At 41.2% G+C, this 24744-nt stretch overlaps 1 protein-coding gene across 1 annotated transcript in view; it reads right to left on the bottom strand.

Annotated features, from left to right (window-relative positions):
• CDS1 (CDP-diacylglycerol synthase 1) overlaps positions 1-23115 on the bottom strand; it is a 67875-nt gene extending 44760 nt beyond the window's left edge. Inside the window, exons 1-3 of the mRNA XM_059375113.1 lie at positions 22399-23115; positions 8501-8628; positions 3148-3244 (exon numbers count right to left, since the gene is read on the bottom strand). Of these exons, the coding sequence (XP_059231096.1) occupies positions 3148-3244; positions 8501-8628; positions 22399-22515 (342 nt within the window). The 5' untranslated portion in view covers positions 22516-23115. The remainder of the gene's footprint in view (positions 1-3147; positions 3245-8500; positions 8629-22398) is intronic.
• Positions 23116-24744: the final 1629 nt, after the last annotated feature.

The raw sequence follows: 24744 nt of genomic DNA, 5'->3' as shown, positions 1-24744 counted from the left end.
ATCATGACCTGAGCCGAAGGCAGTCGTCCAACCAACTGAGCCACCCAGGCGTCCCAAAAAAGTATTATAAGTAAAAGGCTGAACATCTTATTATTTATCTTATGCTAAAGAACATCTTATTATTCATTACTCCTATTAGGAGTTCCATCTTAAAGTAGTAGCTATCATTTCCTAGAAATAAGTTTTCTGTGTTTTTTTTTAAAGATTTTATTTATTTGTTCAAGGGAGAGAGAGAGAGAGCACGTGCGAACATGGGAGCAGGAGAAGCAGACACCCCGCGGAGCACGAAGCCCGATGTGGGACTTGATTATGACCTGAGCTGAAGGCAGTCGCTTAACCAACTGAGCCACCCAGGCACCCTAGAAATAACTTTTCTTTAAAATTTCTTTTCAGCATAACAGTATTCATTGCTTTTGCACCAAACCCAGTACTCCATGCAATCCATGCCCTCTATAATACCCACCACCTGGTTCCCCCAACCTCCCACCACCCCCCCCGCCCTTCAAAACCTTCAGATTGTTTTTCAGAGTCCATAGTCTCTCATGATTCACCTCCCCTTCCAATTTCCCTCCACTCCCTTTTCCTCTCCATCTCCCCTTGTCCTGCATGCTATTTGTTATGCTCCACAAATAAGTGAAACCATATGATAATTGACTCTCTCTGCTTGACTTATTTCACTCAGTATAATCTCTTCCAGTCCCGTCCATGTTTCTACAAAAGTTGGGTATTCATCCTTTCTGATGGAGGCATAATACTCCATAGTGTATATGGACCACATTTCCTTATCCATTCGTCCGTTGAAGGGCATCTTGGTTCTTTCCACAGTTTGGCATCCGTGGCCATTGCTGCTATAAACATTGGGGTACAGATGGCCTTTCTTTTCACTACATCTGTATCTTTGGGGTAAATACCCAGTAGTGCAATTGCAGTGTCATAGGGAAGCTCTATTTTTAATTTCTTGAGGAATTTCCAAACTGTGATCCCCAATACTTTCAATGGCTCCCCAGTGCTTTACAGATAAATCCCAAACTTCTTCACATAGTATTGCAGGGCCCTCCAGAATCTGCTCCCCAATTAGTTCTCCAAGTTCAAAGCCCCTGTGTTCCAGGAAAAGGGCATTGTTCACCTTTCCCTGACTCATCTAGCCATTCAGACCTTTGCTCACAGTGCTCATTCCACCCTGATCTACCTCAGGTCAGCTGAAAGGTCCCGTCCTCCACAAAGCCTTACAGAGCTGTCTGCTATCACTCATCCCTCATCCCCCGACCTGCCACTCAGCACACAGCACTGAAAAGTGCTCTGCACACACTCACTCCTGAAAGGCCCAAATTCTGAGGCCAGTGGTGGCTGCCAATACTCATTGCCCTCCGTGGGTTTACCCTGAGAAGACTAGGAGTGGGCTCTCCCCGGGAGTCACACCTGGACAATGGTCATACTGGCCTATCTGGCTTTTAGGCTCAACATCTTCTGCCCTCACATTAAAGTGTCCTATCCATTCTCCATTGTTTCTTTGTAAGAAAAATTTCTCTGTGATGTCAACAACAGAACAGAGAGAGTGATTGCTTACTCACCGCTGTTACCTTGAGATCCCCAAGGAAGTACAAAATTAATGAGGGGACAAAAAGAAAGTGAAAGGGCTTTATGGTACTAATAAGAGCTGCTCTAAGTGCTTTTAGGAGTTGATGGGATTTTTCCCCACTCACTTCTAATTTCACTTCAGAACTTATTTATTCTTTTATAGACTGAAAGGAAAACCACATTGTACTGCCCACGTTTATGACTATGGACAGGACTGAGCACAGAAGGGAGCAGACAGGTCAGAGAGATAGGCATCTACGTGGGCGAGAGCAGCCCGAGAGCAGGGCAGTGGGTGCAACACAGGCTAAACTAGTGGAGAACCCATGATGAAAAAGAAACAGCAGAAAAGAAGAACACATGCATCTGGGGGAGAGCGGACTCTCCCCCTGCCCTGCTGAACACGCCAGCACCCAGACATGCTGGGTGAACCTGGTGAACAAGCACCTTTCTCCTTCTCACTCCCACCACTTTGGGCTTCAGATGCTTCATGCTTCTTTGGATATCGAGGCTTTTATAGATGCAAGTCCTCTGCTGTGACACCCTGCCCCCAAGCTCCCCTCTCACCTCACCTGCTCAAGCCTCAAAGTGCAGCACGCATGCAGGACAGAACACCTTTGGAAAACCTCCTGGCTCCCCCCTTGCTTTCACAGCATCTTCTTCTTCTTCTTCTTTTTTTTTTTTTCAAATGCTTATTGCAGTTTGTAACTATAGTTCTGATCCATTCTTAAAAGTGTAGACAGCAAACTCCCTGAGGGGAGAGACGAGTGTGCTTTTCTCAGCACCCCATATCATACCCCAGAATTAGGGCAATGGCTGGCACATAGCAGGCACTCTGGAAGCATGTGCTAAATGAATGATTTAAAAGCTTAAAATATCTGTTTGGCAGCAGGACTTGTTAGAGTCCCCATACACAACAAAATCCCAAGTGCCCAGAATGGCTTCTGCTTGCCTCTCCAGTCTTATCCCTAGGTACCTCCAATGCACAGCTTGCAAATCCGCCAACAAACCACATTCTCTCATTACCCCCATGTCTTGTTTCTGATGTCCCCACCTTGGAATGCCCTCTTCCTTCTTCAGGACTCAACGTTGGCATCCCCTCTTCTGGAAGTCCTCCTTGTTCTATATCAGGCTGATTAGACACTTCTTTTCCTGTGCTCAACCAACATGTTCTATGACAGCACTCACCCACTTATTTACTATACTATTCATTCATATGGTTACTTCTATGTCTCTGCCATTAGATTGAGTTCTTTGAAGTGAGGGATCTGGCTAAGAGTCCTACACGATAAAGTGATGTGTGTGTGAACTCATTAGCAGCATCTAATGCTGGCAAAATGTATTTATTATGCATACTTGGTCTCTGCTGAGTGAACACACTGAATGGGTACTTTGCAAACAGAAAAAAATTGGTCCAGCTCATTTCATGAACTAGAAGATGCTTAAAAGAATGACCTTCACTGTTACCAAACCTCGAACTACCTTCTTTTTTATGACAGGCTCAAATTACTTCAATCATATCTGTGCTGAAAAACAAAGCAAGAGATACTCAGGGAAATGTGAAACACTTACCAGAAGCATCAGCATAAATGATCCCATATAGATGATCAGGAAAAACAATGAAATCATAGTTAGAGTAAGAATTCCACGAATCCACCAGTTTTTCCACCTACAAAGAAAATGTTTATAAAGTTAGTATTTAATGTATTCTTTCTTACAGCTTTTTGTGTGGCTTTAGCATTACCAGACTTATATGGATTTTCCCTAATTCTACTTTAAGAAACCCTTACTTCACCTTATATAATAACCACAAAAACAAAAACCAAACAAACAGCATTTGTTCCCTTACTCAGAGCTAAATTAAGTGTAAAAATTATGTTAGCCAAAGAAAGAAACGAATTTTCATTTGGTGTGATTAATCACTAGGGTGACTGATGAATCACTAGGCTAGGCAGTGAGATGGTCAATGTAGATATGTGCACATCCCACCAGGGCATTCAGAACGGAAGAAGGCAGGTGCAAAAGTCCTACGAAAAGATGCACTATCCTTTAGGGTAGTAGGAAAAAAACAATAATGATTCTATTAAGGTGGTTTAAACAGAGAACACAGACTTCTAATGAGAAAAATTAAAGAAAGGTTAATGCAGAAGTGAAACTGCAGAACACAGCGATTTCAATGAAATGAAAAAGACACAAGAAAGTCAGTCACTGAGGTCAAGACCAGACTGATGGCTACTTCCTTCTAGGGCTCAGAGTGTGCTGCTGGCTTGTCTCACTTAGGGACAAGGGCCTTAAGTATGAGAAACAGTGTTTCTTCACCCTTGGGCCTTCGCTTGTTCCTTAGAGGGGAACTTCTCTGTTGTATGCCCTGCCAGGCTGAGACTGATCTCCCTTGGTCCCCTGGCTGCCAGGAAGGGCTGGGGTTTTGCCCAGTGTCCCTCTCTCCACACCCAGGAGACTCACCCTTTATTCCCAGCATACTTTACAAATGTCACTCTTTCTGTGGCCATGTCAGGAAAAAATGTCAGCAGCTACAGTGTCAAACTGAAAGGATGCTAATAATACCTATATATGGATGATATTTCTGAATCTAAAATTTCTTCCCCTTGGTTTTATTCATTCTACACTGAACTCACAGTAAAGTTTTTCTTTAAGACCTCTGTGATTTCTATTAATTCAAATGACAGCATTGAAATTATGTTACAAGAAATCTGGGTTCATCTTAACATATAGTAACACATACACACACACACACACACACACACACACACACACACACACACTATACACTGTGTTCTAAGCACATGCCTTCATTCTCCTGTCTACAAAAAGAAATATTTGCTGACTTCATCCATTTATCAAATATTGATTACACTCCCTGCTTTCAACCACTCTCCTATACAGTCTAGATATTTCTTAAATATCCCTTTTATGATGTCATTTTTGCATTCAAGATCTAAAATGCCAACAACAGTTAAGTCGAAACGCTTTCATCTAGCTTCCCAGGTTTTTCAAGAGGTGGTCAAATTGTATTTACTCGACTTTATTTCCCTCTACTGTGTAACAAACTATGTAGACTCATAAATTTCTCACAAGACCGTAAGTTTTAGGACTGAACTGAAGTGAGAGGAGAGTCAAAAAATGCTATCTCTGAAAGGTTCCATTTAGTTTTATAGACATAACTCTTTGTCTATTAATGAATAGACTGGGAACTGGGCTAGATCACAGAGTCAGTCAGAGGTAAATAAAGGACCAGAAGCCAGTCTCCTGATAATAATCCTTCCCTGTCTGCATGAAACCCAGAAGCATATTTAGCTCTCCTTTAAAACTGATCCTCAGACTCAGAATTGTTCAGAACCTACAGAAGAGGACACTACGTAAGTGTCAGAAATCAGTGCCCAGGCGGATGTTGCCAAGGTCCATGTGTACCTTTGTTAGAGGCCTGGCTTTGAACTTCAGAGGATGGTAGCTGCTGAGAACCAGAGATCTTAAACAGAAAACCTACTTTCTTCATATCATCCAAAAACCCTATGGTACTGAAAGCCTGAGCCCTCAAGGAACATATCCTATCTGGTTATCTTTTATATGGCTTTTCCCCCCTCCCAGGAAAATTCCTCTCCCCCAACAAGGGTTAAAGACTTAATTCCCTTAATTATTCTAATGGATTCCCCAAATCTCCTATGAATACCTAATACAAATTTAAGCACATAAAAGAACCTAAACATAACATATATATCCACTGACGCAGCAACTGAAAGTCATCTTTTAAGAGAAAACCACTAAATTCAGAACAGAGCATGATATGGGGGATAAAAAACACTGTGACTAAAAACCAGAGGATGGCCTGATTCTGAATTCAAAGTTCTTGATTTCTTTTGCCATGCTATCATGATCACATAATAAAAGTCTTAATTTTGAGTCCAAGTCAACACCTCATGATTGCTTTGAGGAAAGGAACTCAGAATCAGTAAAGGAGAACTACATTCAAGTCTCATGTCTCCAGGACCAATGTGAGTAAGAAATGAGATTTCTAAAAAGCATATAATAAAGCAGTAGCCTTAAAAGTGATTATCCAAAGTGGTCATACACTTATTGCTCAAATTGTTCATGAGATGTACCATGTTGTACTGCTACTACAAACATTAAGTGGTTTTTATTTCAAAAGTAATGACAAGGTTTTTTTAAAAAAAAAAAATTATCTTCCTAGTGGCACAAACATCATGAGTAAAGATTTTGGGTTGGCAAGACAGTTCACCTGAGCCAAGAACTGGTATACAGAGATACTCGTCAAGAATGAACAAGAATTTTATGGACCATCTGGCAAAGAGAAGTTTTGAGAAAATCCATCTATCAGCCTTTGGAGGAATTGGACAGGAAGTGTGTAAACTCCTGAGAAAAGGAAAATGCATGATACAGTATAAGAGCACTGAGTATGAGGCTATGTCTGGTTATCTCCTTGGCTTCTCAACCTGTGTTAATAACATTTTGAGCCAGAGAATTCTTTGTCACGAAGAACTGTTCTGTGTACTGTAGGATGGTCAATATCTTCCCTGGTCTCTCCCCACTGCATGCCAGCCGCACTATCTCTCTTGACCACCTACAATGTCTCAAATGCCACATGTCCACTGGTGCAGTCTGGGGGGGTCAGGGCATTGTCCCTGGATGAGAACTACTAACCTAGACCGATAGCTGAAGAAGAGCTTCACTAACAGACAGAACCAGACTTAACTGGTTAATGACTATTCATTCCCATAGACCCACACACAAAGATCACAAACCAGACTGGGACAATTTTCCAAATAACTGAAAACCTTCAGGCCCCTTCCAATTTCAACAACTTACGCTCTATTTGAATTATATATTAAAGACTTAAAAATGAGCATAAATCTTAGCTACAAAGAAAAATGTTTAATACATTTATTATTTAGTTGTTTTTAATCATGAAAATTTGGAAACCAGCTAAATGCCCAGCAAAAACCATTTAGTTGAATAAACTGAACTATGGTCATAAAAGAAACATACCATGGAGTCATTAAAAATATTTAAGTATATTTAATGATGTTGTTCCTAAAACCACATAATGAAAATGTAAATAGAAAGGTAGGAAACAGTACAATGTTATTTTTTATATTATACACCCCCCCACATAATTATACACAATACACAAGGAAAAAAGTTTCAAACAGTAGCTACCAGAATTCTATAAATATCAATGTTTCGGGGGAAGGATTATAGGAGTTCCCCCTCCCCATTCATGTACTTTTTAAATGTAATTAGTATTTTAATCCCATACATCTACAACTTCTAAATCTTTGGAAGACAGACCATTTTGGGTATTAGTTTAAAGAGAGCCTAGGATTTTGAAACATTCATGTAGCCCTTAGGGCAAAATTTGAGAAGACTGAAACTGGTTATATTGGTTATATTATTATTTATTCTTCATTTTTAAAAACCAATTCTTTTATAAACAGAGCACAGTACTTAGGGTCACAATGTGGTTCTATCACTTACTAAATGCATGACCCCTGATACAGAACATTTCTGCGCCTCAATTTTCTCATTTGTAAAACAGGCTTATATAATTGAACCTGTGCTACAGGGTTGCTGTGAGAACAGTCATCACATGTGAAGCATCTGGAGTAGTGCCCAGCACACAGCATATGCTCAATAAATATCAGCTGCTATGATTTGCTATTGTTCCTTTACCCTGGGGGGGAACCTCATTATTAGGGAAAATCTACTATAAATAACACACAGGAATCCAGCATCATTCTTATGTAACATTAATATAAAAAAATTTCAGACCTGAGATAGACCTGGTAAGATTTTAAAGCAAACGTACACCTGTGAATGAGGTCAGAAAAACTGAGATCAAGACCTATTAAAATCATGTTTTTGGTAATGAACAGCAAAAAAGTTGTTCTATTAGTTAAAAAATATGAAAACTTCTGTTTGAACCAATTTATTCTAATATGGTTATCTGCTAGGAATTAAAAACATAAAAACTTACATTACATTTATTAGATATGACTAACCAGTGTTTTTTGTTATGACCTATGGGGTAGTAAAATCAACTTAGTAAGTCACATCCAGCATTTTTGTTTAGTAATATAGAATATCAAACAAAAGAAATCAGAGGGTATCGTGCATTACTATGGAAATTACATTACTATACAAGAACTGCTTCATAATATTTTTGCCACAGTTAAAATACACATTTATGTGTCTCTTGGGACATGGTGTAAAATGTATCTCCTACTGTGTGTCATAGTCAAAAAAGTTGGGAAAACACTGTTCTATACCAACATATAAGATTTCACACATTGATCTGGATAAAAGCTTGTATTTATTTTGCTTTTATAAATTTCATAGCTCATATTAGTGAAGCATACAATGGAGGGCAATATAAGAGTAGCTCAAATTTGGTGGTGGCCAAACATTCAAAACCAAAGCAAACAGAAATTGGTAAATAAAGGGCTGCAGAGTTTTGGCTGATAATTTTAAACTTAGTTAAAAGAAAAAAATGACCTATTTCTATCTGGCATTTGAAAAACAGCGAACAGAGAAGGAGTTTTCTTTATTAGATGTTCCGATACCAGAAAAGGTAACCTGATGTGGTAAATGGATCACTCACTGGAGAAATGTGACAAATTAGGGCAAGAATCCCAGGTCTGCATCATCCTAGCTCTGTAACCTTCCTCAGTTAACCTCTCAGATTCGGTTTTTTCATACCTCACAAGACTGTAAGGACTAAAGGAAAGAAGGTACATCAAGCATTGAGTACCATGCCTCACATATGGTGAAAAAGTATAAGCCTTCCTTTCACAGCTTCAAAACTTAGAAAAAGTGAGATTTATGACATCAACCAGCATAACTTCACAACTTCTCTTGAGTACCCATTACAGTCATCTTCCTCCCATCATACCTTGAAGATAAACCAGATAGAGCTTTCTTGAGGATCTCAGGGGTTCTATCTGAAGATAGTGGAATTTCAGGAATATCAGAATCTGTTCTGGAATCCAAGTCTCCATATCTGTCATCAATATCTGTTTCCTAAAATTAAAGAAAAAGGAAAATCACTTTCCAAAATTGAAAAAGAAAAAAGGACATGCTTGTCAATACAAGGTTTATTGCTCAGTGTGTCAAACCTCAGTTATATAACTTGAAACAAAGAAACAACTATTAACTTATCTTGAATAACCAAGCACTGTTTTACTTCCCTGTTAGGAAAGTTTGATGATATTTGCTAAAATCTATCAATATAAAGGATTAGTTTAAACAAAAGATACAAAAAGAAACTTCTTATAGTATCTAAATCAGAAATTTATCAACAAGAATCAAATGTTTGTTGTTTTGCTACTTAACGGGGAGAACATGGGGTTAATTCCATGTAAATTCTGACCAACTGTGCACAATCCCTTTTTTATCTGATTACAATCAAAGCATCAACAACAAAAGCAGATTCTTACACTGGCACAGCATTATATACATATGTATATATGTACTTCCACTTCCCTCATTCTTATTAGATCCTACAGAGACAATCTCAGTGAAGCATGTCAAACAGATATTATCATCTCTGTTTTACTGATAAGTAATTAGGATCAAAAGCATTTGCTTTGATGGTAGTATTTTTCACCATAAAGTGAGTTAAAGCCCAAACTGCCTTCTAGAGTACATGCACAGGAGCTGTGTGTGTATACTGGGGCCTTTAGACAAAGTGGTCACTGTGGAATTTCCAGGTATAGAGTGGCCAAGGAATTTTAAGAACACAGCTGCCTGGGGCCCTTGGGTGGCTCCGTTGGTAAGTGTCTACCTTTGGCTCAGGTCGTGATCTCAGGTTCTTGTTCAGTGGGGAGCCTGCTTCTCCCTCTCCCTCTGCCTGCCACTCCCCCTGCTTGTGCTCTCTGTCAAATAAATAAAATCTTAGGAAAAAACAAAACAAAAACAAAAACGAAACAGAGCTGCGTGATGTTGTTTGTTCTGCCATAATGTGTCTCTACTCCTATGTCTTTCCCTCTCCTAAATTCACCACCCACCAAGCAACCTTGAGTAAAGAGTGCTATACATACGTGTGCTTTGGGAGAGTGGTTTAGAGATGAGTAACCTGAAGCAAATGGGGCTGAACTGGGGAGGATGAAAATACAGGTGAATACAAGTAGAAGGAGCACTGAGCAGAACACTGGGCCACAAGTGATCCTAGGAATGAGAGTGCCTAGGAATTCAGAGTGTTCAGGAATTTCAAACCCAGCTCCGTCCCTATGGGCAACAAAATTTTGCTAAATCTCATTAACCTTTTACTTGTTTCTTCAACCATAAAATAAAAGCATTTAATATAATGCTGAGACCTAAGTCAAAGCAGTAGTAAGCTATGATTATGATTGAAACAAGTCTTCCAATTCCTCATTAAATAGCTCACCAAATAAAATTTTAGCCATGGGGGAGTATTTTCAGTTTTCATAAAGCAGTAATAAACTTTCATTGACTAACTATAAGTTTCTTATTAAACAATTATTAATTTAAATGTGTCATTATACCAAATATGACAAATGAAATAGATATGCCGAATTCCCACTGTGACAGAGTCAGCTGTCCCCAAAGCAGCTTAAACAGAGAGAGATGCTGACTAATAAACCACCAGACAGAACATCCCCTGAAAATCTCAGAGCACCTGCTGTCAGTCTGACTTGCCAGCATGTCTCTGACATCCAGAACAATGGAACACATGACTCCCCCACCTTTTCTCTGCTACTCTTCTTTATCCTTCAGTAACCCGGTGTTACTGGCATGGTGTGAGCAGTAGTAGAGAGGGTGACTAATGGACGCGGTTCCCTAAGGCAACGTCACCATGTCGCCCAAAGAGCATGACTAGGAACCACAAGTTGCTGGCACTAATTTCACTTCTACTCTATTAGTGTGATGAAACACAAATTACTTAACCCTTTGGTTAAGAAACTCAGCCTTTGGTTTCCCCATAAAACAAAAGCATTGCACTGGAACACAAACTGCGCTTCTCCAAATACTAAAGATCTCAGCAAGACACTTGAAATTCTACTTGGCAATAATGGTACATGCCACAACCCCCCCTCGCATGCACACATTCTCCAAATAGCTGATCTGCTTTCATTTTTATTATTTAAACTTCTGATTTCTATTTTACATACCTTAGAGAAACACAAAATGAAACACTTAAGATTTAACTAGGCTTCTCCAATTCCATTCTAGTAACTAATGAATAAAAGATAATTCTGAAATAATGACATTTTACAGCAACGTTACTCAATACTGCAGTGAACAGCAGAGACTCTCAGATTTCTCTGTTTCTGGTGTGGATCCTCTGTTACAAAGACACCAAAACTGGCAAGGAAAATGAGTGTGATTGGAGATCCCAGGAAAGAAGGAACTAGTACTACAATGACCAACTAGAGCCATGAAACAGAACATAAAACATTTAAGAACACCAAATTAGGTGTTCCTTAGGGGCTTCTTCTCAAGCCTGTAATATAAATATGACAATCCTCCACTTTTCCCCTTATGCCCTGTTTTCTTCCAGCCCTACACCAGGTGATTCCATGGTAGCTTGCCTCTTCATCTCTCTGTGAACTCAGTTAATTCCCAATAGACCTGCATCTCTAGCTTCCATTTCCCGGTGTGTGGGTGTTCCATGAACATCACCTGAAATCCAACATAAGCAAACCAACCTATCGTTTCCACACCAAACCTGCTGCCCATTCTGTATCCCCTACTCAGGTGAAAACACCACCACCAAAACAGTTCAACAATTAACTCAGGTTTGAAACTTGGCTATCAACTTAACACCTGCAATTCCTTGTACCAAAACTCATTCAGTTGGGCCCAAGCCTATCATTCATCTTTCCCCTCCCTCTCCATCCTCACCCACTGTTCTACCCTTGCTGAGCATCACCCTCTCTCACACAGCTCATCCCCCTGCCCTCTCTAATCCATTCCTTTTAGGGATGTACTTATTTGAGAGAGAGAGAGAGAGAGAGAGAACATTTGCACAGGCAGGGGCAAGGACAGAGGGACAGGGGGAATCTCTCTCTCTCTCTTTTTTAAGATTTTATCTATTTGAAAGAGAGAGGGAGAGTAAGCATGAGAGAGAGTGAGAGAGAGAGAGAGAAAACCAGCAGGAGGAGAGGTGGCGGGAGAAGCAGGCTCCCTACTGAGAAGGGAGCCCGATGTGGAATTTCATCCCAGGAGCCCATCATGACCTGAGCCGAAGGCAGCTGCTTAACCAACTGAGCCACCCAGGCACCCTGGGAGGGACAATGTCAAGCAGACTCCTTGCAGAGCATGGAGCTCAGTCCTATAACCCTGAAATCACCACCTGAGCTGAAAGTAAGTGTCGGATGCTTAATCAATTGAGCCACCCAGGCATCCCTCCAATTCATTTTCAACATAAAAAGCGTCTTTATTAATTGCAAATCTGATTTACCACTTCACCGCCTACCAAAATTACCAGGATAAAGTCAAACTACTTAGCATTGTTTTTCACATGGGACCCTGCTCTTCCAGCCACTGTTTGATGACTCCCCAGTTTTCACACATAGTGCCATCCTCTCTTGAATCCACATGTTTCTTCTATGTACAAAGTACAACTTTACACTTTCTCTCTTGGTCTCATCCCAGCTCCAATCTTCTCTTCCCCATTTCTCAAACCTAGCTACTGCCCACCCATCCTCTGACCTCAGCTTCAAGGTCATCTCCTTTGGAAATGTCTTCCCTCTTCCCTGACCCCCAGCTCCAGGTTGGCTGTTCTTCAACTGTGTTCCCACAATCCCCCTAATTCTTACCTATTAGTTTATATTAAAGTTATTTGTTTGGTTATCTTCATTTTCCAGGAGTCCATAGGCTTTGTGAGAAGAAAAAAATACATTCACTGGCCGCCCTCTTAAATCCCAAGAGGCCAGCAGAGGAACTTGTCCTCATGGCTGACATAATAAGTTCTCATCTGTTCTTGCTAGCTAAGTCTTGGTCAAGTTACCTCATGTGGGACCTCAGATGCACTTATTTATGTAAATGAAGAATTCTGACCACAAAGGACTACTATTTTCCAAATATTAAATTTTAATGAAAATATGTCTAGGAAATGACAGCTGAAAGTTGAAGAAATCAATTTCTTTATTACCCTGTAAATTTAATTTCTATAGTGCAAGTAAACTTAGAAAATAAGAGCAAAACACTTTAAAAACATTGATTTAAGTCGTTGATAAATTTTTGGCTTGTTCTGATTTCCCCCAATGACACCCAATTTCATTATACATTAAAATCATACATCTTACATTTTCATTCATATGGGTGTTAAGTTCCAAATCAGAAGTAAAGATCCCTGAAGGCAAAATCCATGGGATAATACAAAAAAACTTAGAAATCTGAGAAGTTCTATTCAAAGGTAAAATATTACTAATACCACAAATTTGCATTCTCTCTGAAATCCTAATTAGTGCTGGGCCCTCCATCAGGCTAAGGGCTAAGAGAAATAATGCTTTTAGCTCTTCTTGCCTTTTGGAAGGAAGAACGATTTACATGCACTAAGGGTGATTAAATCTGCCCTTGGATATTTTCTGCAATGTGTGAACCATGACTGGATCTTGGTTTGAAGGGAAAGGGCAGAGGAAAAGGGGAATCTCAAATACACACTTGGCAGCAAATATGAAAATATGAATATGAACTGCAAATAAGAAAGTTAATTTTTTTAGATAATGATAATGGTATTGTGGTTACAAAGGAGACTGTCTTTAGGAGATGCATGATTTAATACTAGAAGTGAAGAGTGACAAGGTCTTCAACATACTTTCAAATAGGTCATTAACTAAATACTAGCATATGCATATATGGGAAGATAAAGCAAATCTGGCAAAATCTTAACAATTGTTTAGTCTAAGTGCTGAGTGTACAGATAATCACCATACTAGTCTTTTAACTTTTCTAGAGTAGAAACTTTTATAATAAAAAGCTAGGACGGGGCACCCGGGTGGCTCAGTGGGTTAAAGCCTCTGCCTTCTGCTCGGGTCACGATCCCGGGGTCCTGGGATTGAGCCCAGCATTGGGCTCTCTGCTTGGCAGGAAGCCTGCTTCCCCCTTGCTGTTTCTGCCTGCCTCTCTGCTTACTTGAGATCTCTGTGTCAAATAAATAAATAAAATCTTTAAAAAAATTTTTTAAAAAGCTAGGAAAAAATTCAAAACTTAAAAATACACTGTTTGGAGATACAAATATGTTGTGAACCTATCAAGAGAAGGAAATACTGAATATAAAGTTCAAGCCATAATTACCTAGGTGCCTAAGAATTGTACCAATTCTATATTTATTAATAACAATATATATTATTATAAGTAGTACCACCACGTGCAAAATTCCAAGGGGCACCATTTACATTAAACCTTATGTGAATAGCGCCCCAGGGCTGTTCAAAGACAACACAGAAACAGTTCAAGTATGGACAGTAAGTGGGTGAAAAGAAAAGAAAAGCCAAAAACTTGAAAGAGATATGATTCGAAATTTGTTTTCCGGATCTGGATTTTTGTATTTCAAGGTAAAATGTAAAGTCTGAGATGGGCTTAATAAACATTTGCTGCCCCACTGCACTACACTATTTTCAAATAATCTGCTTGGAAAAGGAAGGTGGTACTGAGCTTAATCTTAACTGCCAAGGTTTGGTCCCACCTGGGCCAGAGAGACGTTGAGGTCAGGCTGGCTTCATCAGCCTTACACACAACTCTTGGATAGCTGGCTATAGGCACTGGCAAACAAAGGGAACTCAGAGCATAACCAGGAAACAGAAGGGCAACACCGCTTTCCTAGCCACCAAGTTAGCACAAAGGAGCTTTAAATTCCCATTGCTATGAGCTCCTTGTGCTGCCCTAGACTCTTGTTTCTCCCTTTCTGTGCACTCCAATTTTATATTTAAAAGAAAACTTACAGTGTGGATAGTTCTGAGTCTTAAGCAAACAAATGTTCAATGACATGATATGAAAAATAACTTTGACCTCTCCCTGTGGATAAGAAAATTAGTAAACACTTAGAAAGATACCTAAACTTGGCCTGTGATCAATAATCAATTGGTCACTAATGAAATTAGTTGCTCTTCCAGAGTCACTTCGAAATGTGGTATAATTCTCATCAAACTGGTTCTGAAACTTTCCCAACTAAATGAATCAAAGTATAAACACTTATAAAATTAAAACTAAGGATTTCTTCTCCTAATGAATCACAAAATAAGTGAATAAGAAACTATTTTGGGGGGCAGCTGGGTAGCTCTGTAGGTTAAGCGTCTGCCTTTAGCTCAGGTCATGATGCCAGGGTCCTGGGATCAAGTCCCACATCTGGCTCCCAGGAGGGAGTCTGCTTCTCCCTCTCCCTCTGCCTGCCAGTTCCCCTGCTTGTGCTTACTCTCTCTCTCTGTCAAATAAATAAATAAAATCTTAAAAAAAAAGAAACTATTAGGTGTTTTGCTGTTGTTCTGAGAGAGCACAATGCACATACACACACTTGCACACACAGGTCACGGAGGTAGGGGCAGAGAGAGAAGAGGAGAGAGAATCTTAGGCAGGATCCATGCCCAGGACAGAGTCTGATGTGGGGCTCAAACTCATGACCCTGAGGTCATGACCGGAGCCAAAATCAAGAGTCTGATGCTTAACTGACTGAGCCACCCAGGGGCCCCTAGAAACTATTTTGTTGATTTGAATCCACGTGCTTAAAATCACAGATTTATAGGTTTTCAGCTAAAAGGTTCTAACTAAATTCAGAAGAGCCAAATTAGTTTTCAAAAAATCAAACAAAGTGGTAAAAGTAACAAAAATTTCCTTAGTAAATTTTAATTAATCTTATAAATTTAGGGCCACATAATTTTCTCCTTTACATTTTTTTTACTCAGAAAATTCAGGGTAAATCCCAGTTCTTAATACATGTGACCCTGGGAAAGGAATTTAGGTTCCCTCAGGTGTAAACCAAGGTCATCTCCCTTGTCTACACACAACTGTTAAGAGATTCAAGTTGGCATTATATACAAGTAAAATATTTTGCAAACTATAAATTACTTTATTACTTTTATTCCATATAGTTAAAGTCCACAGTCCAAGAAATTATGATATACTCTACTATTAGTTATTGAGCAACAAACAAATCTCGGCCTCACCCCTTTTCTCAAAGGTACAAAAAGAGCCACAAAAAAAAAAGACAACAGTTAATCAGAACCTCAAAAATAATAGGCATCCAACAAGTATTTACTGAATGCATAGAAGTGATGCAAGCTTCACGAAACATGTCTGTATACAATTTCTTAAATGACCTATTTTCCTTATCGTGACTCAAAACCTGTATTTTTTTTAAAGACATTCCTAACCACAGAGGGAAGAAAAACAGAAAAAAAAAACCTTTGTTTTTAGCTGTGCTATGCATGAAGAAACATGTGAAGTTCTATTTTACAAAAAGGCATATACATAAACATACAGGATAATCATACTTTACGTGTATACAACATACTTCTTCTGTATGAGATAATTTTCCAGGGTACTACTTTAAACTGTCCCACTTTCCCCCAGTACATTTATGACAAACAAAACATTTTTTTGCATCAAAAAGTTTCATTATAGTACACATCCAAAGCCTGATGAGGCTGATGACATCATAAGACAAAATTTCTCAAAATATTAAGAAAATAAACTGTTTTAAGACCAAAGACCACAAAAGGTAAGTAAAAACTCACATGGGGACACCAGGATTTTCTTTAGAAGTCCCAAGAATAATATAAAGCATAATTTAAAGACAGGAGAAGAAACGACCCACCCTCACCTCCAAAAGTTTACCGCATACATTAACATGACTTTAAAATGTGACTGTCTACATTAGCAGAACTGTACTATTCCTGGACACTCGATCTGGAAATCAGATCTTCTGAAATACACAGCAACTCTTTAAGGGGAAGCATCAACAAATAAATTTCTTTTTAAGATTCTCTGAACTTCTGCCTTAAAATCATTACATGACTCTTGCCACCAACCCCAAACTGTTACTTGTGATCTTTACTCAATCCTAAATAAGTCTTGCATTGAAAGACCTGCCTCAAGCCAAACTTCCAATTCTCACTAAAATCTAACCCTGCCTTTCCCACTCCAAGACTCAGCCAATGCTCTGTTAAGGTGCTGTTCTCCCTCAATGCAGAAAGTCATAAACTCACCTTTGTCTTATCAATTGGTTGGTTGGTGACATTTGGGGAGCCAGCATTCAAAAAATGTTGTTAAATAAAATGAATATGCTGCAAATGACAAAAGAATCATGGAAAATTACTTAGGTGGTAATATTAACTAATAACTGATCAACAATTGGGGAGTATTAGTCTAAAAAGTATTCTAGATGTCTATATCTAAATATTAGTATTTATTAATGGCCTAGATTTAAATGAAAAAATAAAAAAGAAAATGGTTATTACATTTACAGTTGATACTAAAACAACCCACAGAGAAGTGTGCCAAAATGCAGAATTTATAGAAACACAAGTTCCAAAACTAAAAACTTGTTTTAAAAAATACTAAAGTTATTTATGGAAGAAACTACAGACATCTGAAATGGGGAAGGACAGAAATTAACTGAACAGACTGTTTCACCCTCAACCTCACAACCCAAAATCCGTGTTGAAGTAGCAGCCTCACATATAAGCATGCCAGGGGCTCTGTCCCACAGCACACTATTCCACATGCACCCCCTTTACTAGCCCAACTTCCACACGCACCCCCTTCTCTCCTACCTTTGGTCCAGGAAATCAGGTCTTAGCTTGACTTCCAACTGCTCAACCCCTCTCAATCCATCCAGAGCTTCAAGAACCCACTCTGGCCTTAAGTCCACTTTCCCATCTACCCTAACTTCCTAACTTGTGGTCGGGCCTTGTTGATTTATATGTTCGTTCTTTTGGCATTCTTGACCTGGCATTTCCAGGCTGAAATCACACCTGGTGCCCTTCTTAGCTATTAAATGGTGGCTACTCCTAACACTCATAGCTGCTGTGAGGAACAAGTCAAGTAAGATGTTACCAAGAGCAGACAGCCCCAAGATGAGCTACTTTGACACAAAGATTATTTTGAATTAAAAGCAATCAAAACCCAGAGGAATGGAAAAAAACCTCTTTATCTACCCCACACCAAGTCGCCTGAATAGAATTTAGATCAAGGACCTACTCCAGGTAGAGAGCTATCACCACAGATAACTATATTATACCATGAACTAAGTCTGATAGGAATCTAGCTACGCCTGTTTGATCAAAGTCCTCCATGTCCCATTATTTCTCAGTGGCCCAGCAAACATTTTGTTTATTTAACTTTTACTCTTTTTCATCTTTCTGGAAAATTGCCTTCCTTCCCTCCAAATCCCAGATCCCTACCCCCCTCCCTTATATACTATATATACCCCTTTCTCCTTCTGAACCATATAACTCATGTTGCTCATCTTTAGAATTTTCATGTCTAGGAGGTGCCTAGGTGGCTCAGTGGGTTAAAGTCTCTGCCTTTGGCTCAGGTCATGATCCCAGGGTACTGGGATCAAGCCCCTCATAGGGCTCTCTGCTCAGCAAGGAGCCTGCTTCCTCCTCTCTCTTTGCCTGCCTCTCTGCCTTCTTGTGATCTCTGTCAAATAAATAAATACAAGCTGAAAAAAAAAAAAAGAACTTCCATGTCTATCTCGATTTCCTGTACATATAAAAATAAAGTTTATTTTGTCCTGTTAATCTGTCTTATGTCATTTTCATTCTTAGTCCAACTAGGAAGACTTTGAAGGGCAGAGGAAAGTCTTCCTCCTTGATAATGTAGAAGTACTCTGTGAACTTTAAACACTCTACAAGCATCAACTATTACGACCAATACTGCTACTGAGTTAAGAACTATGCTAATTGGCAACATAACAAATTCATGTTATTTTAGTTGAATTGAATCTTCACTGCATGATAATTCTATTAGTTGCCTCTTGGTCCCTTCATATCACACTACCTAAAATAATAATCCAAACAGGTCCCAGTCAGAGATGACTTCTAGTTCCAGCTCTGTTGCTTGCTCTAGGTCATTCTGGGGAATAACAACCACACACTTGACCAAGTTTATTCTTTTCAAATATATATATACATATATATTAAATATTAAATGTATTAAATAAAAAATATATAATACATTTAATATTTAATACATAAATATATATATAAAGATTGGGTTGAACTAAATTATTTCTAAGATCCCTTGATGCTCTGTGGTTTTGCTCTTCAAAATGTTTCTATATCCACATTCGTTTCCTTCTTTCCTTTCCTTGGATACCCGCATCTTCTGTACTCTCCGCACCAAGTCTATTCCCTTTTTCCCAGGTCTGCCCATCCCCTTCAGCATCTTCACTCTCACTTGACTTCTTTCACTAAAATACCTATCTTCCCTTCCTTGCAAAAGGAAGTTTTCACTTGAACATCCTCTCTAGCTGCTATCGTGAACTCACTCCCCTTCACTGCCACTTCCTGACAGTAATAACCAGTACTTCACCTCTCACATTCTTCAACCTAAAACCTGGCTTCTACTACGATCTTTCCCCACTCAGTGTTCTATGCTTCACCTTTATTCCTAAATACTATTTGATGATATCCTCTAAGCAATCCCTCTTCCTCTAGTTCGCAGGATCTTGTTATCTTGGTTCCTTCCCTACATCTACAACTCTGCTTTCTACGTGGGCACCTCTCAAGGTTCAGTCTTGAGTTTGCTCCCTTCTCTATTCTAATCAAAAGTTGACATTTCCAGACCCGATCTTTCATCTCAATTCCCAACACCACCTTGAATCACCTCTCTCATTTTAGAGAATGACAAACCCTGCCCAGCCCAATTCACTCATGCTCACTATCAACCTGCAAAACCACCCCAAATTTTTGCTTCTTCGTTAAAACCTCTTAAGTTATGGATCAAAGTATGCCTGCCAGCAGGCTCTTCCTGTTTTACTCTTACTCTGATCACCCTAGTGTAGGTCCCAAAGCCATTATCTAAATTACACATTCTCTCTCAACCCTTATTTCCCTGCCCCTACCAGATCCAGCACAAGCCCTCATCATTTCCTTCTATACAAGTTGGGATACACTCCTATCTGGTTTCTTTGCAGCAGGTATCTCCTGCTTCCAAAACTTTCTCCTGACTGCTGCTAGAATGATAGGCTAATGCCTCTGCAAAAACACTCCAGCAGCTAGCCAGGGTCTGTAAAATAAAGCCTAACCTCCTTCACAAGACTTCCAATCTCCCAACCTCATCTCCCAAACATACACAGTTTATGCTCCAGTATTATGAAGCTAATTTCAGTTCCCTGTGCCTAGAGTGCTGACTCAAGAAACAGTTCCTCATGTCCTTTGCCTAGAATATCCTGCCCCAACTCTTGCACACCTGATGAGTCTCCAGGCATCTTTTCATTCCAAGCTCCACCCTCACCTCCTCTTTAAAGCTTTTGCTGTTGTTTCCAGAGTAGAGTCCAAATATGCCCTCTGTGCTAACAATGAGCCTTGTTCAGACTTCTAATAAATCTAACTCATATGTCTCCTGGGAGGTTCCTTGAGGGACTAGTCTTGTGATCTTTCAAGTATTACTCCAGCATTTAACAACTAGAAACATTCCCCTGCAGGTAAGACTGACTTTTTCACTGGCTAATCTCCAGAGCACAGAGCCTTCTCCCAGCATGTCTCCAGGTCTGAAGAATGAAAATGTCATATTAACACTATTATAAAAAGACCACAAAGTGACATAGGACTGTACTATAGCAGCAGAATGTAATATACCTTCTCCACTTCATTAATTCCCCAAGAGTTCTGCCTTTATTTCTACTTGAACAGAGAAGGGACTTAAATAGTTTAAATGGACCAAATATTAACCAGCTTCTGATGTGCAAACTGATTTTAAAACAGCCCTTGACCTGGAAATACAGGTGCATTCAAATATACACCCTGATAAGAAAGGACAGATAGGGGATAGAGTTCAATGTCTCAGAGCCTGCCCAGTCAAGAGTTCCTTGTGATAAACTTTCTTGCGTGCAGCAATATGTTAGTTTGAAAGTGCTCATCACTGTTTAAGGAATCTTAACAGACTGGGTTACATATAGCAACATCTACTCTCAGAAAACAAAATCCAGCTGGGTACATATTAATGAAAACAAACAGTGCAGTATTTATAAATAAATAAATATGCAGTGAGGTAACCCGACCACAGATAGCTAGAAACAACAGTTCTAATGAGTTAAATCAAACCATAGTCGTTCCCATTTTAAATACATTAGGGTGTTAAGTAAATTCATTCAAAAGTTACTTTATGCATGACTTCCTGAACATGTTTTCTCTTATTAAAAGCTTGTTAGCTTCTGCTGGTTAAGGAAGTCAACATGGGGAAGCTGATATTTCCTTGATTCTAAACTATATCAGTGCTAAAACAAAACAAATCCCAACCTAATTAATTCTATTTTTGGTCTAGTTTCCAAGGCAGTTTTCACAAAGACTATTCTCAGCCTACTGTTTCTAGCTTTGTAACACCAACCTTCAGTAACTGGAAACTGTTATACTTTGTGTAATTCCTTGACACATATGTTCTATCACAGATTCTCATTTTATTCCTCCTGCTATCAAGGGTAGAAAATAAAAGGATCTGTCATTCCACTGATTCTAAAGTTTCATTCCTAAAGTCACTGTAAATTTATTATTTCATGATATCCTGTGAGGTTCCTACCAGGGCTTTGAAATGTGGGTTACATCAAGTTCATCAACATCAAGTTGCAGGTGGAACCCTCCCCAAATCAGAACTGCCAGTGAGTTTCAACAACAGTACAAACCAGAATTAAGGGTATCAGGAAACACCTACTTCCAAAAGACCATAGACTTGACCTTGGATAATCTACTTCACTTCTGTAACTCAAACTGCAAGACTTGCTTCTAAAAAACAAGGCTTCTAGGAACTAAATTAAGAGCTTTGAGCTTCTAAAATATAATGGAATTGTATAAACAGATTTTATGAAACAATCTATTCTCTTGTCCAATTTCATAAACCATCTAGTTTAAAAGTTCATAAAAATGCTTTGTTTTCCCCAAATCCCAATTTTGACCACTGTATTATGGAATAATCTGAACTCTGCCTCTTTCTCTGCCTTTAAATAGAATGGGATTTAGAAGTTCTCATGAATTACCAAACCAGGTCAAATGAAATCCACTACAGACAGAAAAAAATGCACTGTCTTGAACTCAAAGGAAGCTGTAGGATTACAACTGCGTCACGTGTATGATACTCTAAACAGCGCTCCTCCCCCCCACCCCCGCCAAATCTATCAAACGGCTGAAAGGGCAGAGAAAACGAAAACGTGCCTATGGGGGATCAAGCCCAACAAGCCAAGCGTCAGGATCCAATGACATGTTGGTGAAGAAATGAAGGTGCATGTCTTAACTTTAATCCTTCCTAACTTTGCTCCTCTGCGGAGGTGTTAGGTGGCAGCTCCTACGGTGGCAGGTTCCTCTCTGATTCTCCTGTCCGTCTCGGATGCCGAAAAGGGGAACCGGAATGGGAAGAAACTAAATTGTAATCAAGTTGAATCATCCAGCTATGCTGGGCAGCGGTCGTGGTCATCCCGGGAAACGCACTATCTCTGGTGCCCGGGTTCGCAACCCCACTTAAGGAGGAAATAATGCCAGGCCGGAGGAAGGCGCAGCGGGCAGTCTGCGCCTCAGCAGACATTCCTTGGGCCCCACCCTTGCTCCCAAGTGTCCCGGCCCAAACCAGCACCTAGCCGGGGCGCAGGTGTGCGCCTCTCGCGGCTTCACTTACTTTGTCACTGGTACTCTCGGTTTCGTGATCGCCGCCGGCCGCCTCTCCCTCGCGGGGTGGCGGCGCCACCGCTCCCCCGGGGCCGGGACAGCCTCCCCGGTGCCTCAGCTCCAACATCTCCCGCTCCCGCGCGGCCGTGGCGGCCTCCTCCAGCGCCCCGAAACCCGAGCTGCGCGCGGGGTCGCACTGGCTGGCTACTCTGCCCCCCTGGCAACCGCGCACTCGACGTCCGGCAGAGTCGCGGCCACTAACACGCCCCCACCATGGAGGCGCCGCCGTCGCGCCGGGTCACCCCCAAAACGGCATCAACGAGCGAGCGCTCGAGGCCGCCTCCGGCGAGCGCGGCAGAGGCGGAGGGGCGAGCGCCAGCGCCGGGGTCGGCTCGGGGTGCGGGGCAGGCTCGGGGCACCCCGCCCGAGCGGAGAAGGCGGGGACGCGGCGGGGCAGGGCCGCCGGTTGCCAGGTGCGCGTCTCCACGCAGAGGCCCAGGTGGGAGGAGGAGAAGGGGCGGGGAGGGAAGGAGGAAGCGTGACCTGCTTTAGCGCTTCACCGGGCGCCCGCCGCCTCTGCCCAGGCACTCCCCGCCCCGCCTGCGGACTCCGGAGTCTGCTGGTCCCGGCCCCTCTACACCTTTCTCCAGGCTCCTGCCTCCCGCAGCCAGGTCACGCGCCGCAGGCCCCGCCCCGGCCCTCCCCTCTGCGCTGCACTGCGGTTCCCACCGCCCCGCCTCCCCCGCGGAGGGGTGACGTCACGACCCCCTCACGGCTCCACCCCCGTCTCTGCACGCACACAGGTGGGGGCCTTGGGAAAAGGTGGGAGCGGCGCGGGTAGGAGAAAAGGGGAGGAGCGGGGAGTTGGGCCCAGCGCGGAGCTTAGCGGTGAAGTTGAGAGCTTGTGGCCTCGTCCCGGAGGAGCCAGAAGCCTGGAAGAACTGCGGGAAGACGCCTGGTAAATATTGACAGCAGTATGCACTACCCACCCCCTTCAGATGACTCTACGGCCGCATCAGCTTGGTCCACCGCGGCGTGCCGGAGCTTCAGAGGCGTCCAGAAGCTGAAACTTGTCTGGCAGGCTGGACTCGTTGACTTCGCCGCGTTCTAGCCCAGTGTCATGACCTTGAAAATAGATTTGGAGAGATGCATTTACCCCACTGAGTGTCCTCGGATGGGTTGGTCAGTTTCAGTCACAAACCCAAGCTCTGTCTCCTAGAAACTCGAGTACTGGATCTCACAAAATTCACTGCCTAGGGTCCAAAGAGAGAACCCAGACCCTAAAATGCCGCGGGGTGCAGTTACCAACCAGCTAATCTCTAATCAGTCATGGACCTTGGGCTGCTAAAGTTGGAACTGGGAGAGCACAAGATCCGCATTAATTCCATTGCAAATCCTGTTAGAAGGTGATTAGTTTTCTTGACATGTATCCACCACCTGGTCATTGTGATAGACTGACAGATCGGGGGTGGGGGGAAGTGGAGGGAAACAGGCCATTGCACAAACAGAACAACGTTCAGGATGACGCCCTTAGGAGAAATAAATCAATAAATCAAATTTATCAAGGTCATTACTAACACATTGAAAATAAGTAAGACCATTACCAACACACTGTTCTGAAAATTTAATAACAAAACTAAAGAGTCACAATAGGATGCATTAAAAAGCCAACGCACAGAGACATCATTTTGTTTCACCAAATTGGGCCAGTCCTTTGAGTGATGGTCATGGTGTGGTTTTCTTTAAGAAACAGAACACTATGGGCTGACTAGTTAACAATTGTCCTCCATTTCTCTGGAGGACCAGACATGAAGGACTTCCTGCTTGTCAAGTACATAAGGTTGAAGAGGCTGCTGAAGGCAGTAGTGAAGTTTCTATCTCAAGCTCCTTCACCCAACTCTGCAAACGGGGGCATTAGAAGTGCTCCACTTGTCCATTCTAGCCTTCATGGACGTTCAGAAGCCTGAGTTCTAGTGCCCTGATAGTCATTGGCTTGAATTAGTCATTAAGCGTCAATGACTAATTGAGGATACTAGGATACTAGTATTCAATGTATACTAGGGAGGATGGCCTCTGTGGTTCCTTCCAGCTCATACATGATTCTGCAACTAAAGTCTCACTTTTTCAGAACCCAGTCCTTCCTTTCCCCCATGCCTCAAGGAATGGATACATAGCATAGCAAGGTACCTGAACGGTTTCTTTCTTCCCCTTTTCCTAGTCAACCTGAAATCTCCTTTGACTTTCTTCTCCTTTTGCTGCAGGAGGAAAAGAGAGTGAGAGAAGTAGCAGGATGAAACCACAGAGGACAAAAGTGCATGAAAGGAGAAATAGTACTTTCTGACCTAGGAAAAGTGGG

This window comes from Mustela nigripes, chromosome 1, assembly GCF_022355385.1.
Source record: "Mustela nigripes isolate SB6536 chromosome 1, MUSNIG.SB6536, whole genome shotgun sequence".
Lineage (NCBI taxonomy): Eukaryota > Metazoa > Chordata > Mammalia > Carnivora > Mustelidae > Mustela > Mustela nigripes.
Note: the sequence above shows the minus strand (reverse complement) of the source record. Positions and strands in the feature narration are given on the sequence as shown.